We start from the raw sequence: 15,431 nt of genomic DNA on the forward strand, positions 1-15,431 counted from the left end.
GTATTCAATGAAACGGTTGACTAGTCTACGCTTAGTCCTGGCGATGTAAAGGAGGCAACATCGGAAGCACCAAATGCAGGACACGAGGTCCGAAGAGGTGCATTGGAACCTTTGACTCATCTGGAAATGCTACTGGGGTGCCTAGATGGAAGTGGATAAGGAAGGATAGAGAAAGGTGTTACATCTCCTGTGATTGCTCTTTACTTACCCCAATAGGCCCTTGGGTCCAGCTCAATCATAGTAAGATTCTTATCTGAACTAATCTCATTTACCTGTGTTTGGCCCATATCCTTCCAAACCTTTTCTATCCATGAATTTGTCCAAATGACTATCAAATGTTGTAATTGTACCCAACTCTTCAGCTTCCTCTGGCAGCTTATTCTATATACCTACCAGCCTTTGTGTAAAAGTTATCCCCAATAAATATATGCCTCTAGTTTTAGACTACCCTACCCTGGGAAAAAATACGATGCTCATCCACCTTCTCTATGCCCCTCACAATTTATATACTTCCACAATGTCAACCCTTAGCTTCCTACTCTCCAGGAAAACAATCCCAAAGTACTCAGTCTCTTCTTATAACCCGAGCTCACCAGTTGCAGTAAATCTCTTTGGCAAGTAGACTTAGCTTATTTTATTTGTTTAGAAATATAATATAGAACAAGTCCCTTCGCCCAATGAGTCCTCGCCAACCATTGATTACCCATTCACGCTAGTTCTGTTATCCCACTTTCTCATCCACTCCCTACATAGCAGGGGCAATTTTAAAGATGCCAATTACCCTACAAACCCCTTTGTCTCTGGCATGTGGAGCATATGGAGGAAACCCACGCGGTCATAGGGAGAATGTGCAAACTCCACAGCGACAGCACCCGAGGTCAGGATTGAACCCGGGTCTCTGGTGCCATGATGCAGCAGCTCTACCAGCTGTGCCTCTGTGCCACCCTTGCAACTTCTCAAGCAATTAATACAATACCATACAGTTTAAATGCTTTAGTTACTGGGATTTGGTCGATATGATCAAGTTATGATTTTATAACTTGTTTTTCATTATCTATCAAATAAAATGCATAGAAAATATGAATAAGTGTAGAAATAACATTGACCTGGCAGAACTCAAATGTCCGAATGAAAAAATAATTAAAAATCCACCTATATATATACATATTTGTGAATATCTTGTTTTCTTTCCTGGGAGTCTTTGATAGAACATACAGCTAGACCAAAACAACTTTTTTTTTCTCTCAACAGTGTCCCAGTTATCTTCAGAAGAAGGGTCATGACCTAAAACGTCATCCGTCCTTTTTCTCCAGAGATGCTGCCTGACCTGCCGAGTTATTCCAGCATGTTGCGTCTATCTTTGGCAGAAACCAGCATTTGCAGTTCTGTGCTTCCATCTAATTACCACAACTCATTTTAACTTGTTAATGTGTTCACTTCATTAAGTATTCTTGAACATAATGGGCAACTGCTGCTCAATTTCAATTAATTGTCAAACACCTCACGAAGCAACCAACCATTATAAATATAATTGGAGTAAATCACTTGTACATTTATATATCCAAGGCAGACTCAAATTGTTCCCAACAGCCGCACCAAGTTCCAGCTTGATGTTTCTAAACATCTTCAATTTATGCTCTCCATTTCTGTAAGCTCCTCTTAGCTTTAGAATCTTAGCAAAGTCTGCACTATTCCTGTTCTGGAGTCGTGATCATCCAGTATCCCATCACTCCATTATTAACAAATATGCCTTCAGCATGCTTGGTGCATGGTCTAGAATTCCCTCCTTAACGTTATCACTCTACCATTCTCCTTCTTTAAGAAATAACTTAAAACTTAATTTTGACTGACATTAATGTTTCATTTTAGATGTTCAATTTTATCCTGTGGGGCACTTGGTAAATGTTTGCAACATTAAAGGCACTCTAGAAATACAAATTATTGGCAATTACCTACCAACAGATTTTTTTTTTGTCTTGGTCAACAGTTAATCTGTCAGATTTCAGAAATGTGAAGATCAACAAATGGTTATGGCAAAAGGAACTTTCCAGAGCTCAAAATTCCAGAGCTATGGGGAAAAGTCACAAGGGGATGACCATTTAGAACAGGAGGGGTGATTTATTTGTTTAGGCTCAGGTCACTGAGTACATTGATGGCAAAGATCCATATATTTTTGTATGCTAAGGCAATCAGTGGAAGTGAGTATCAGACATATAAAGTGGATGAGGCACACAATCAACTATGAAATGACTGAATGACAGAGCAAATTGAGAGTTTTTTTTTAGTCTGCGTACATTATATTACATTATATTAAGTTTTGTGGATAGGCTCAATGGTATTTTTGCAGTCACCAGGTCATACATTTCAGATAAACAGGAATGATATTGGGAGAAATAGTTACATTGGTATAAAATTTGCGGCAACTCCTGGGTGGAGGAAAGATGAATTTTATTAGAACCGTATTTTGCTTATTGCCCAAAATCCAGGATTGCAAAGGCAGAAAGTTAACATTTTTTTAATGTTGTGGTTAAATTTGCACTCTTACCCATCAAGCATTTGTTTTGTGCCCTATAGACAACAAACCATAACATGATAGAGTCAAGAATATAAGATAAAATTGAAGATATTGCTGCAAGGGGAATCTTTAAAAAAAACCACAAACTACAACTCCAAGACTTAGAGGTTAATACAGAATAAATGCCGACAAAACTGAGAAATAGGAAAATCCCAGATATTAAGGAGATTCATTTGAAATGCCTGAAATAATTAGAAGCCAAAGCTGGCACAGTGATATATTGATTACATGACTATACTTAATGAATAAACTAGAAATCATGAGTTCAAAATCACCATGGCAGCTGGAGAATGATTTAAAAAATCTGAAAATATAAAGCCTTTTAAAAAAAAATCATAAAGTTGTCAGATCATAAACTTCAGATGGTTCATTATGCCTTTGAGAGATAGAAATCTGTTGTCCTTACCCGCTCTGGCCAATTGGTGACTCTGGTCACACACCATTAAAACTGTCTTGCTGTAACATTGTGCAATCAGCATCACTCAGATTGCCATAGTTCAAGATGACCCACTAATTTTTTTTTTTTATTAAAGATATTAATTTTGCAACCAAAATCTAAATGAAGATTTCTTTTAAGAACTATCCATAAATTATAATGGTCTTTGACCTGAAACATTAACTCATTCCATGGATGCTATCTAACCTTGATTTTCTTCCGCATTTTCTATTTTATTTTAAACTAGACCAAGTGGACCCATTGGGCCCATTCTTCGTAGTGGGGGAACAGGGAAGGGGAGAGGGTGTGGTCACTGAGTGAGCCCTGGACTCAAAGCCTCTCCTGTATTAGTGTAGCACCCTCAACCCCCCCATTCAATCCCCCTTATCCCCCCCTCCTCCCCCCACTGACCCACTCCATCCCCCCTACCCCACCCCCACTCCTCGGGAGCGCCGGACTGCTGGAGACGGGCAGCGCGGCGGCGGCTGTGGCCTAGCCGAGCTGGGATTACTCGCGGCGGTTGTGGGGGAGAGGGGAGAGAGGAGAGGGGAGAGAGGAGAGGGGAGAGAGAGGAGAGGGAAGAGGGGAGAAGCGAGGGGAGAGAGGAGAGAAGCGAGGGGAGAGGAGAGAAGCAAGGGGAGAGAGGAGAGAAGCAAGGGGAGAGAGGAGAGAAGCGAGGGGAGTGAGGAGAGAAGCAAGGGGAGAGAGGAGAGAAGCGAGGGGAGAGAGGAGAGAAGCGAGGGGAGTGAGGAGAGAAGCGAGGGGAGAGAGGAGAGAAGCGAGGGGAGAGGAGAGAAGCGAGGGGAGAGAGGAGAGAAGCGAGGGGAGAGAGGAGAGAAGCGAGGGGAGAGAGGAGAGAAGCGAGGGGAGAGAGGAGAGAAGCGAGGGGAGAGGAGAGAAGCGAGGGGAGAGAGGAGAGAAGCGAGGGGAGAGAGGAGAAAAGCGATGGGGAGAGAGGAGAGGGGAGCCCCTGATTGTGGGTGGGCGGCTCCGCTAACAGCGTCCATCTTGTTTGTGCGAGTGAAGAGAGTGTCCGGGCGTGCCCTATGGTGACGTCATACGCACAGCAGCCCTTGGAAAAAGGTCTTTAGAAATGAGATTTATGAACTTTAAAATGTCTCTAATTTAAAAAATGTAAGACCGATTTAAATAAAACTTGGTCTAAGCAGTGGCTGTGAGAGTGGTGATTAAGGTGGCGCAAAAATTGTTGTATATAAATATATATAGATAGATAGATATAGATAGATATCTAGTATCTAGTTATTTTGATTAATAATTACCTTGAATATAATCTAAATAAATGGAAATATTAACATAAAAACGCCACCAAATGGTTTAGTGGCATAAAATTATTAGTTTGGAGCAATGTCTGCAGATTGCTTACATTTTGTGCAAGAGAGGATTTCTTGTTAAATATATTTAATTACAAAGTAAGGTCCAGATTGCAACAACAAATCATCTCACGAAATCACTGGATTCAAATAGAAATTGTGATCAATGTCTTATATTAAGCAACTATCCTGTAAATACCATGCCGGTTTAATACAGGCTAACACAGCAGCTTGTACTATTATGGGGGCACTAGAGACTTCATATGCTGGAAACTTGAGCAAAAATTAAAGTGCAAGAGGAACCCAGCAGATCAGCATCTATAGAGGATATGGACAGCCACGGTTTGGTTTGGCAATCTCCTTCAGACTGATGGGAGTTGAGTGGAGAAGGCTGGAAACAAGAAGTTTGGCGGGGCAAAGTGTGGTAAATGATTGATATAGGTGGGGGCAGGGGTAATGATTCGAAGATGGCTGAAGATAGTGACAAAGGTTTTACAAGTGAAAAGGAGAAAAAGTCAGATAAGAGGACTGAAATGTAAAGCCAAAGGGATTAAAATGGGTGGTAGGGTACAAGAGGGAAGGGAAAGGATTAGGTTAAGAGGGAAATGAGAGCCTCTGAGTAATGAGAGGTGGGAGATGAATGTACGGAGGAGTGGAAGGGAACAGGATGACAGGGTTGGGACAAGAGGTGGGAGAAATGTGTGCATTGGGGTGAGGGGAGGGAAAGAAGGGTAGGGGGTTATTACTTGAAATTGGAGAATTCTATGTTCATACCCTTGGGTTACAGGCTACCCAAGTGGGATTTGAGGTGTTCTTCTTCCAGTTAGCATATAGATCCTTTGGCTCTATAAAACTCCTTAGGGTCCTTCTATTCACCGGAAAGGTCTAGGCATAGTTGGACTTCCCAAATTGCAACACTTCACTCATCTTAATAAAACTCATTTAGCCATTCCTCATCCCACTTGCCAAGGTGATCAAGATCCTGCTGTAATTAAGGATAACCATCTTCACCATTTTGGTATCATAGAGTCATAAAGTGTGGTAAAACAGGCCCTTTGGTCCAACTTGCCCATGCTGACTAACATGCCCTATCTACACTATTCCTACCTGCCTGCATTTGGCCAATATCCTTCTAAACATATCCTATTTGTGTACCTGTCCAAATGTCTCTTAAATGTTGTGATAGTACCACCTTCAACTACTTCATCTGACAAATCGTTCCATATACCCACCACCCTTTGAGTAAAAACATTGCCCCTCAGGTACCTATTAAATCTTTCCTCCTTCACCTTAAACATGTTTTTTATTCCCTTACCCTGGGTAAAAGACTGTGTGCTTTCACCCTATTTATTCCCCTCATGATGTTATGCACCTCTATAAGATCACCGTAGGTATTTATTCACAAAATGCTGGAGTAACTCAGCAGGTCAGGCAGCATCTCAGGAGAGAAGGAATGGGTGACGTTTCGGGTTGAGACCCTCTATAAGATCACCGCTCATCCTCCTGCGCTCCAAGGAATAAAATCCTAGACTGCTCAACCTCCCTAAAGCTCACGTCACTGAACCCTGGCAACATTTCCGTAAATCTTCTCTGCACCCTTTCCTGCCTAACAATTTTTCCTACAATAGGGTGACCAAAACTGAACATACCCAAATTGTGGCCTTGCCAATGTCTTCTACAACAGTAACATAACGTCCCAATTTCTGAAGTCAATACTCTGACTGATGAAGGCCAATGTGCCAAAAGCCTTCTTGACCACCTTATCTACATGTGACATCACCTTCATGGAACTATGTACCTATACTCCGAGACCCCTCTACCATTCAATGTATAGGACCTGTTCTGGTTAGACTTCCCAAAATGTAACTTCTGAAGGCCATCAACCACTCATCAGCCCACTTGATCAAGACCCTGCTGCAATTTTTGATAACCATCCTGGCTATCTAAAATACCACCCATTTTACTCTTATCTGCATACTTGTACATTCTCATCTGAATCATTGATGTAGATGACAAACAGCAATGGGCCCAACACCAAACCCTGAGGCACACCACTCGTCACAGGCTTCCAGTTCAAAAAAACAACCTTCCACTGTCTTTTATGAAATTAATGTTCGATCCAGTCGCCTAGCTCTCCTGGGATCCCATAAGAGCTTATCCTCCAGAGTAGCCTACCATCTGGAACTTATCAAAGGCCTTGTTAAAGGCCACATAGACAATATATATGACTCTGCCTTCCATCAACCATCTTACTTCTTCAAAAAATTCAAATTAGAGAGACAAAATCTCTCACACATGGCTGACTATCCATAATCCACTGTCATTCCCAATTCCTGTACATCTTATCCTTCAAAATCGCCTGCAGTAACTTTCTTACCAGTAAGTTTACAAGAGATGCAAGAAACTGCTGATTCTGGAATTTTGAGCAGGTCAGACAGCATCGACAGATGATGATGTTTCAGGTTGCGATTCTGATGGACTGAAGAAGAAAGCTGGAAAAGGGATTTGAGGATGGGGACATGCCTGGCAAGAGATAGGTCAGGTGAGGTGGGTGTGATTGCAGATGAGTGGAGTAAATAATAGGGGCTTGAGGTGAAAACGAGGTAAAAGGTTGTCAGATAAGGAAAGAAGAGGGATGAAGTGTAAAGCAGGAGGGAGTGCAATGTGGAATGGAACAGGGGAGAGTGGAAAGAGGGGGATTCAAAAGAAAATATGGGACTCAGATGGGAGGTCCTGGCCTCCAGCGAGGCCATATGCAAGTTGGAAGAACAACATCTGATATTTCACGTGGGTAGCTTGCAAATCCATGGTATGAATATTGAACTTGCCAATTTCAAGTAATACACCCACCCCTACCTATACCTCCTTTCTTTTTCCTACCCCATTTCATCCCAATGCACACATATTTCTTCCACCATCCTGCTCACCCTGTTCTTGCCCCTCTTCCTTACATTCATCTCTCATCCCCAGATACCCTATTATGGGAAAAAGACCATGCATTCACCCCATCTACTGCCCTCATTATTTTATGCACTTCTATGGGATCACCCCCAAGACCAAAGGAATAAAGTCTTGCCTGCCAAACCTCTCCCTATAAATCACACCCTTGATTCCTGGTAACGCTTTTCTGCACTCTTTCCAGTTTAATGACATCTTACTGGTGCTGCTCTGGATATTTATCTCCCCTCATACATCTTTCTCAGCTACAATGCAAATTATCCCCAAGACATTATCTCCAATAATCTTCCCAAGTTCCTTCGTCTTCACATCTTGTTCCACGATAAAAACGGAGGAGAAATATTAATTGAGGACCTTGCATATCTCCTGCAGCTCCACCCACAGATGATCACTTTGGTTTCTGAGGGGTCCCATTCTTTCTCTAGTTACCTTTTCACTATCTCCTTAATATACATAAAATCCCGTAATATAGGGGGACAATTCTAGAAAAATGCTAGGCAACAGGCACTTGGAGGCATGCAGTTTCATGAAGTTGAAGTTGGCATTGAGAGGATATTACTCCCCCTCATCCCGTACACCAGAATTGAAATACTTTTGGGGCAGATAATTGAGGGTCTAATATTTGATGTGGAAGACTCTCCACAGAAGACAAATACATCTAAACTCCTTTACAAATTGAAAGTCCTTGTCAAATTGCTACTCTTCAATTAATATATTTCACGTAATCCATATATTACCTGAACCTATTGCCCTCCTCCCCTCTCCATGAACTGTCATTTGCAGATATCCACCTCCAACCACCATCCTCTCTTAGCAGCTTCCCACAGTGTCCCACTTACACTGCTTGGATGCAGAGGTCCTTCTGCAATCCAATGCTAGCAACAAAATAACTAAAAACCTGCTCTCAAAACATTCAGACACAAAATGCTGGAGTAACTCAGCGGAACAGGCAACATCTTCGGAGAGAAGGAATGGGTGACGTTTCAGGTCGAGACCTTCTTCAGAATGATGTCAGGGGAGAGGAGATACATAGATTAGGAAGTGTAAGGTGTGAAAATAGGACAAAAGGAATGGAGATCAAGGAAAATGTAGATTAGATAATTGTTAGCTGGAAGAAGTTAACAAAAAAGCAAATGGATAAAATGTAGTCGGAGACAGTAAGACTTTTTTAAAAGGCACTTCTTCAATGGCTCTGAATGCCGGACTTTAAAAAAAAATTAAATCATTAACAGGCTAATGGTGGGATCCCATTGGAGGTGGCGAAAATGTTGGAGGATTATGTGCTGTATGCGACGGCAGAGAACTGGGAACGGGGAGGGATAGAGAGAGAGGGTTACTTGAAGTTAGAGAAGTCAATGTTCATACTGCTAGGGTGTAAGCTGCCCAAGCAAAATATGAGGGCCCTATTTGTGCTGGACCTCACTCTGACATGGAAGAGTCCCAGGACAGAAAAGTCAATGTGGGAATGGGAGGGGGAGTTAAATGTTCAGCAACCGGGAGATCAGGTAGGCTTAGGCAGACTGAGCGGAGATATTCAGCAAAACAATCGCCGAGCCTGCGTATGGTCTCGCCGATATACAGGAGTCCACATCTGGAACAGCAGATACAGTAGATGAGGTTGGAGGAGGTGCAAGTGAATCTCTGCCTCACCTGAAAAGACCGTCGGGGCCCTTGGACGGAGTCGAGGGGGGAGGCATAGGGCAGGTGTTACATCTCCTGTGGTTGCAGGGGAAAGTACCTGGGGAGGGGGAGGATTGGGTGGGAAGGGACGAGTTGACCAGGGAGTTGCAAAGGGAACGGTTTCTGCGTAAAACAGAAATGGGTGGAGATGGGAAGATGTGGCTAGTGGTGGGATCTCATTGGAGGTAGCGAAAATGTTTTCACTTGGACCACCTCTGACATCTCCCTACCTTTTCTTGATCTCACCATCTCCATCACAGGAGACAGGCTATCAACTGATATCTATTATAAACCCACTGACTCCCACAGCTATCTGGACTATACATCCTCCCACCCTGCTTCTTGTAAAGACTCTATCCCCTACTCCCAATTCCTCCGTCTACGCGGTATCTGCGCCCAAGATGAGATGTTTCATACCAGGACATCAGAGATTACCTCATTCTTTGAGGAACGGGCATTTCCCTCTTGCATCATAGATAAGGTCCTTACTAGGGTCTCCTCGATATCCCGCAGCTCCGCTCTTACTCCGCTCTTACTCCCCCTCCCCCCAGTTGTAACAGGGACAGTCCCCCTAGTCCTCACCTTTCACCCCATCAGCCGTCGCATACAGCACATAATCCTCCAACAATTTCACCACCTCCAATGGGATCCCACCATTAGCCTGTTAATGATTTAATTTTTTTTAAAGTCCGGCATTCAGAGCCATTGAAGAAGTGCCTTTTTAAAAAAAATGTAAAATATAAAAATAAGATTAAAAATGCTTAGAATTTTTTTTAAAAGCTAAATTATTTTAAAAGATAATTTAAATCATCTCTGCCTTTGCCTCTTAATACTTTGTCCTATAAACCTCATTGAAATCAAATAGCGAGCACTGGAGAAGCTCTGCAGACCTGCAACATCTATGGAGGGAAATGGACAGTCAATGTTTTGAGTGACCCTTTGAAAAGAATAGAGGAGAAAAGGCCAGTATAATGAGGTGAGGGGAAGTGGGAAGAGGGAGGAAGCAAGGCCTGGCACACAATAGGTGTTCCAAATGAGGAGCAGTATATTGGGAGTCAAGCGAAGTATAGTGGGAAAGAATGGGCATGAATGAAAAGGTCTATGGATCCGAGGATGGAGAGACTGATAGGAGCCTGAAATTAGAGGATTCAATGTTCATGCCATTGGGTTGTAGACTACCGAAGCATTACGAGATGCTGTTGCTCTAGTTTGCATTTGGCCTCACCCTGGCAGTTGAAATTGTTAGCTCAGGTTGCTAACTGTGGGCAAAGCAGTCGAGTTACCTGCAATTGGTCTCACTCACTGATGTAGAGCAGACCACATCAAGAACACCTAATCCCTCACAAAATATCTTTCCCACTCACTCCATCTATCCATCACCAACACACCCCTCCCAGTATTAGCATCTGCACACTGCACCTTCCTTTGCTGGTGTCATGCATCACCTTCTGTTCCCATCAGATTCCATTATCTGCAGCTCCTAGTTATCTCCACCAACCACATCCCAACTTCTGTTGTCACCTCCACCCCTCCCTCACCCATCTGACTCCATCCACCAATGCAACCCTCCTCATTTGAATGCGCATATTGATTGCCAGCTCTTGATCAGCACCCCTCCCCCTTCACCTCTTCGTAATGACCATCTCCCCATCACATTAATTCCAGCGGAAGTGTCCGAAACAGAAATGTCAACTGTCCATTTCTCTCCACAGATGCTGCCTGACCCCCTGATTTTTTCCAGCAGTTTAAAAAAAAAATCTCTCCAGATTTGAGAATGCGCAGTCTCCTTAGACCTTATGGTAGATCTGACCTGGCAATGCATCATTTTATGCATTGTTATTTTATGGTACAAAGCAGCTTCATAGTCAAAAAATGATTATTCTAATTGGAATTGCTGATCCGTTGAATCTTGTTATTCTCCGTTCAACCCATAATGCCGTAAGAGACGAAACTAAAAGGAAAGATTGAGAGTAAACCAGAAGATGAATATCTGGTGCTCCCCGAATCATCAGTGTCAGTGTGACACCCTTAACAACCACTTAGCAAAGAACAGCTATAGTTAAAACCATTTTACAAAAAACACAAACACTTTTAGAACTGAGTTTGTGGCAAAAATGCCAAATTAAAAAATGACACAAACCAGCATTTGCTACAATAAATATGTGGACAAAGGGCTGTGACTAATTTTGCTGCCTGACCAGATTCATTATGTTTGGGACAAAGACCCATCATTTATTTATTTGCCTCTGAACTCCACAATGTGAAATTTGTAATAGAAAAAAAATCACATGTGGTTAAAGTGCACATTGTCAGATTTTATTAAAGGGTATTTTTACACATTTTGGTTTCACCATGTAGAAATTAGAGCAGTGTTTATACATAGTCCCCCATTCCCCCCCCCCCCCCCCCCCCCCGGCAGCATAATGTTTGGGTCACATAGCTTCACAGGTGTTTGTAGTTGCTCAGGTGTGTTTATATGCTTCCTTAATGCAGGTATAAGAGAGCTCTCAGCACCTAGTCTTTCCTCCAGTCTTTTCATCTCCTTTGGAAACTTTTATTGCTGTTTATCAACATGAGGATCAAAGTTGTGCCAATGAAAGTCAAAGAAGCCATTATGAGACTGAGAAACAAGGATAAAACTGTTACAGATATCAGCCAAACCTTAGGCTTACCAAAATCAACTGTTTGGAACATCGTTAAGAAGAAAGAGAGCACTGGCAAGCTTATTAATCGCAAAGGGACTGGCAGGCCAAGGAAGACCTCCACAGCTGATGACAGAAGAATTCTCTCTATATAAAGAAAAATCCCCAAACACCTGTCCGACAGATTAGAAACACTCTTCAGGAGTCAGGTGTGAATTTATCAATGACCACTGTCCGCAGAAGGCTTCATGAACAGAAATACAGAGGCTGCACTGCACGATGCAAACCATTGGTTAGTCGCAAAAATAGGATGGCCAGGTTAGTTTGCCAAGAAGTACTTAAAAGAGCAACCATAATTCTGAAAAAAAGGTCTTGTGGACAGATGAGACGAAGATTAACTTATATCAGAGTGATGCCAAGAGCAAAGTATGGAGGAGAGAAGGAACTGCCCAAGATCCAAAGCATACCATCTCATCTGTGAAACACTGTGGTGGTGGTGGTGTTATGGCCTGGGCATGTATGGCTGCTGAAGGTACTGGCTCACTTACCTTCATTGATGATACAACTGCCGATGGTAGTAGCATAATGAATTCTGAAGTGTATAGACACAGTTTTTCAAAGTTAAAAAATGGTCAATTCTTGAGTGGCCAAGTTAATCACCCAATCTGAACCCAATTGATCATGCCTTTTACATGCTGAAGAGAAAACTGAAGGGGACTAGCCCCCAAAAGCATAAGCTAAAGATGGCTGCAATACAGGCCTGGCAGAGCATCGCCTGAGAAGGCACCCAGCAACTGGTGATGTCCGTGAATCACAGACTTCAAGCATTGCATGCAAAGGATATGCAACAAAATACTAAACATAACTACTTTCATTTACATGACATTGCTGTGTCCCAAACATTATGGTGCCTGTAATGGGGGGACTATGTATAAACACTGCTGTAATTTCTACATGGTGAAACCAAAATGTATAAAAATGGTCTTTATTAAAATCTGACAATGTGCACTTTAACCACATGTGATTTTTTTCTATTACAAATCTCAAATTGTGAAGTACAGAGGCAAATAAATAAAGGATGGGTCTTTGTCCCAAACAATATGAAGTACAGTAAGGATGTTAGCTGAATGCATTTGAGTAGAAACAATATTAATATAGGCAGAATATTCACGCAATACCAAGATTTTCACCACTAGGCATAGTCAACATTTGATTCAACAGATTCAGATAATTAGCATTTCAAGCAATTTTATTTCATTATTTTCAGCATTTATTATATTTTTCTTTTCAAATAATTTCTCAAACCCACATGTCCTACAGCACACTTTGTGTCCTTGTATCCCATTGTCACCTTCATTGTCATCCTTTTGTTTCATTTTTTTTGTTTATATAAAGCTTTCTTCCTTTTCACTTCATTTTCATCAGACACTCCTCACCCAAAACACCCCTCCACAACATACCTTAAAACCTATTGTCATTCTTTCCAGGTTCTGATCAATGGTCAGCCTGATTACGTTAATTACTTAATCTTTTCACAGATGCTACTGAACGTTGAAACCATTAAAATGCTGGACATGCAATCTAAATTTTGACATTCACCATCACCATCAGCTAATTTTCAAAGCAGCACAAGGTTCAAGGATTAATAACCTTCACTATTAAAATCATTGCCCCTGTTAAAATCTCATGCAGGGATTAAAACATAGGTGCTAAAACTATACTTTTTGTTACATGTAAAGTGATTTTTTTCTTGAAATAAATAGCTCTTCAAGAGATTACAGGAAACAGCCATATGAGTGAACATTAACTTAAGGTTATTTACAATCCTGAGTTTATCATAAAATATTTTTTTTAATTACTGACTATACTGAATGCACTTTACTCTGCACCTTGCACTGATCTGTGAGTAATCTGTCATATCACAAATTTTAATATCAAAGAAATTAAAAACAGAAATTATTCAGTGAATGAGTGAGCAAGTGAAGACTGATCAGTTCCAAATATTAATTTTCTAAGCAAACATAATTCAATTCACCACATGAGCAGATAAAAATCATTTCAAATATTTGATGATAATGCATTTGTACTCAGCCTCATTTTTGTCGATGTAAGGATCATGCCCATTTTGAGTTTTCTAATTTTAAAGTCTTATTAAATGAGATTTAAATTCAAAATGATTTACAAGTACAGCAAAACGGTAAGGAATGGAGGCTCTGTAGATTTCTAACTGGGCTACTTTTGACCCTTTAGTAAAACAGTAACATTTCCATCTTAATGCATTTCAGCAAACAATCCCAGCCTTACAAAATACAACTGTATTTGTAATTATTGACACCGTCAATGATTCATGCAAATAACATTTCATGGAAATATTTTTTGCACAATTAAAAAAATTGTAGACCAAACAGCCCATTGTTATGATATCCATTAAGATGTATCTTAGAGTTAGAATCATGTGAATGAAACACACCAGAAAAATGTTATTCCTGTTCAATGTACTTTTTTCTAATAGGATTAAATTGCAAAATACATTAAAAATTTATGAGGTTAAAAAAAACCTCTTAACATGAAATACGGTTTATATCCTATTTATCTTAGTAAACATAAAGAGTAAACAACTAATAAACAATAACTAACTATATGAAATATCGATGTTGCCAAACAGCATCTTCACCTCTACAAAACTCTATAATTAAAATGGACATATGTATCAGTTGCTGAGAAATCCCAGTAGAAGGATCAGAATATTGTGATGAATTGTGAGTGGAATGACAGTGTAGGTGATTTTGTGACTTACTTGCATGTCTGCCATTCCAGTCCTGTAGAAATACGATCATGTTTCCTGGGAATATCACAAGGTCAATGGGTGTTCTGAAGTTCCCCGCAATGGTCCAAAAGGATCACTGCATGAGGGATGATGTCATTGTGCAGGTCAGGAATCATGATAGGAAGAGCACAATAAATTTCACAATTGGCACAATTTGGCCCATAGTCAAAAATGCAAAAAGATGAAATGAAAACATTACTCTGCAATTAATGTTTTAGGCTGAGGAAATAAAAAAAAAATCAATAACTTACACAACAGTAAATTAAAATTAACACAAAACAAAAACACATCTGAAATCGAAACAGACGATGCTGGAATATTTCATCTCCTAGATATTTTGTCAGAACTGGCAAGTTAGTATTCAGTAGCAGAGAAGGTGTGGAGGGATGGCTAAAACAAAGGGAATGTTTCTGATAGGTTGAGACCAACTGACAGAAAAAGGAAAAACACCATGCTTCTTTGTTAATTATAAATATTGTTAATAACAAGACTGTGGTTCTTAAACCATAGGTTCCCTTCTACCATAGTGAACAGATCTTTGATCTACATCTTTCCCATTTCCCACATCTCTGCTCACATGATTTACTCTTGGGCAGAATAAACCCCAACATTTACCTAATCCTCAACTATCCTACCTACCTCTATATACAATGGATCATCAATTGTGATATCTGCCAGTTCCACCAGTACCCTACCACTAGATGCAGATTCCCTGTCCATAGGTTTCAGCATTTCAAAGGGTTCCCTTTCTTTTGAAATTCCCTTTCCTTCTTTTCTGTCTCCCCAGACGACTTCCCATCATAAGGCATACCCCCGTACAACTGCAAGAGATAGAAAATATCCTTTCAATAGACAATAGGTGCAGGAGTAGGCCATTCGACCCTTCGAGCCAGCACCGCCATTCAATGTGATCATGGCTGATCATTCTCAATCAGTACCCCGTTCCTGCCTTCTCCCCATACCCCCTAACTCCGCTATCCTT

At 41.0% G+C, this 15,431-nt stretch overlaps 1 protein-coding gene across 5 annotated transcripts in view; it reads right to left on the minus strand.

Moving 5' to 3' along the window:
• The window catches only part of pcmtd1 (protein-L-isoaspartate (D-aspartate) O-methyltransferase domain containing 1), a 48,372-nt gene that overhangs the window by 16,057 nt on the left and 16,884 nt on the right, over window positions 1-15,431 (minus strand). The window contains exon 1 of one of the 5 annotated variants that reach the window (XM_078397376.1): window positions 14,420-14,623. The exons of the other annotated variants lie outside the window; for them this stretch is intronic. Within the exon in view, the coding sequence (XP_078253502.1) occupies window positions 14,420-14,459 (40 nt within the window). The 5' untranslated portion in view covers window positions 14,460-14,623. Of the gene's footprint in view, window positions 1-14,419; window positions 14,624-15,431 lie in introns of those variants that run through there. 5 annotated transcript variants of the gene reach the window in all.

Source organism: Rhinoraja longicauda, chromosome 4 (assembly GCF_053455715.1).
Source record: "Rhinoraja longicauda isolate Sanriku21f chromosome 4, sRhiLon1.1, whole genome shotgun sequence".
NCBI classification, from domain to species: domain Eukaryota; kingdom Metazoa; phylum Chordata; class Chondrichthyes; order Rajiformes; family Arhynchobatidae; genus Rhinoraja; species Rhinoraja longicauda.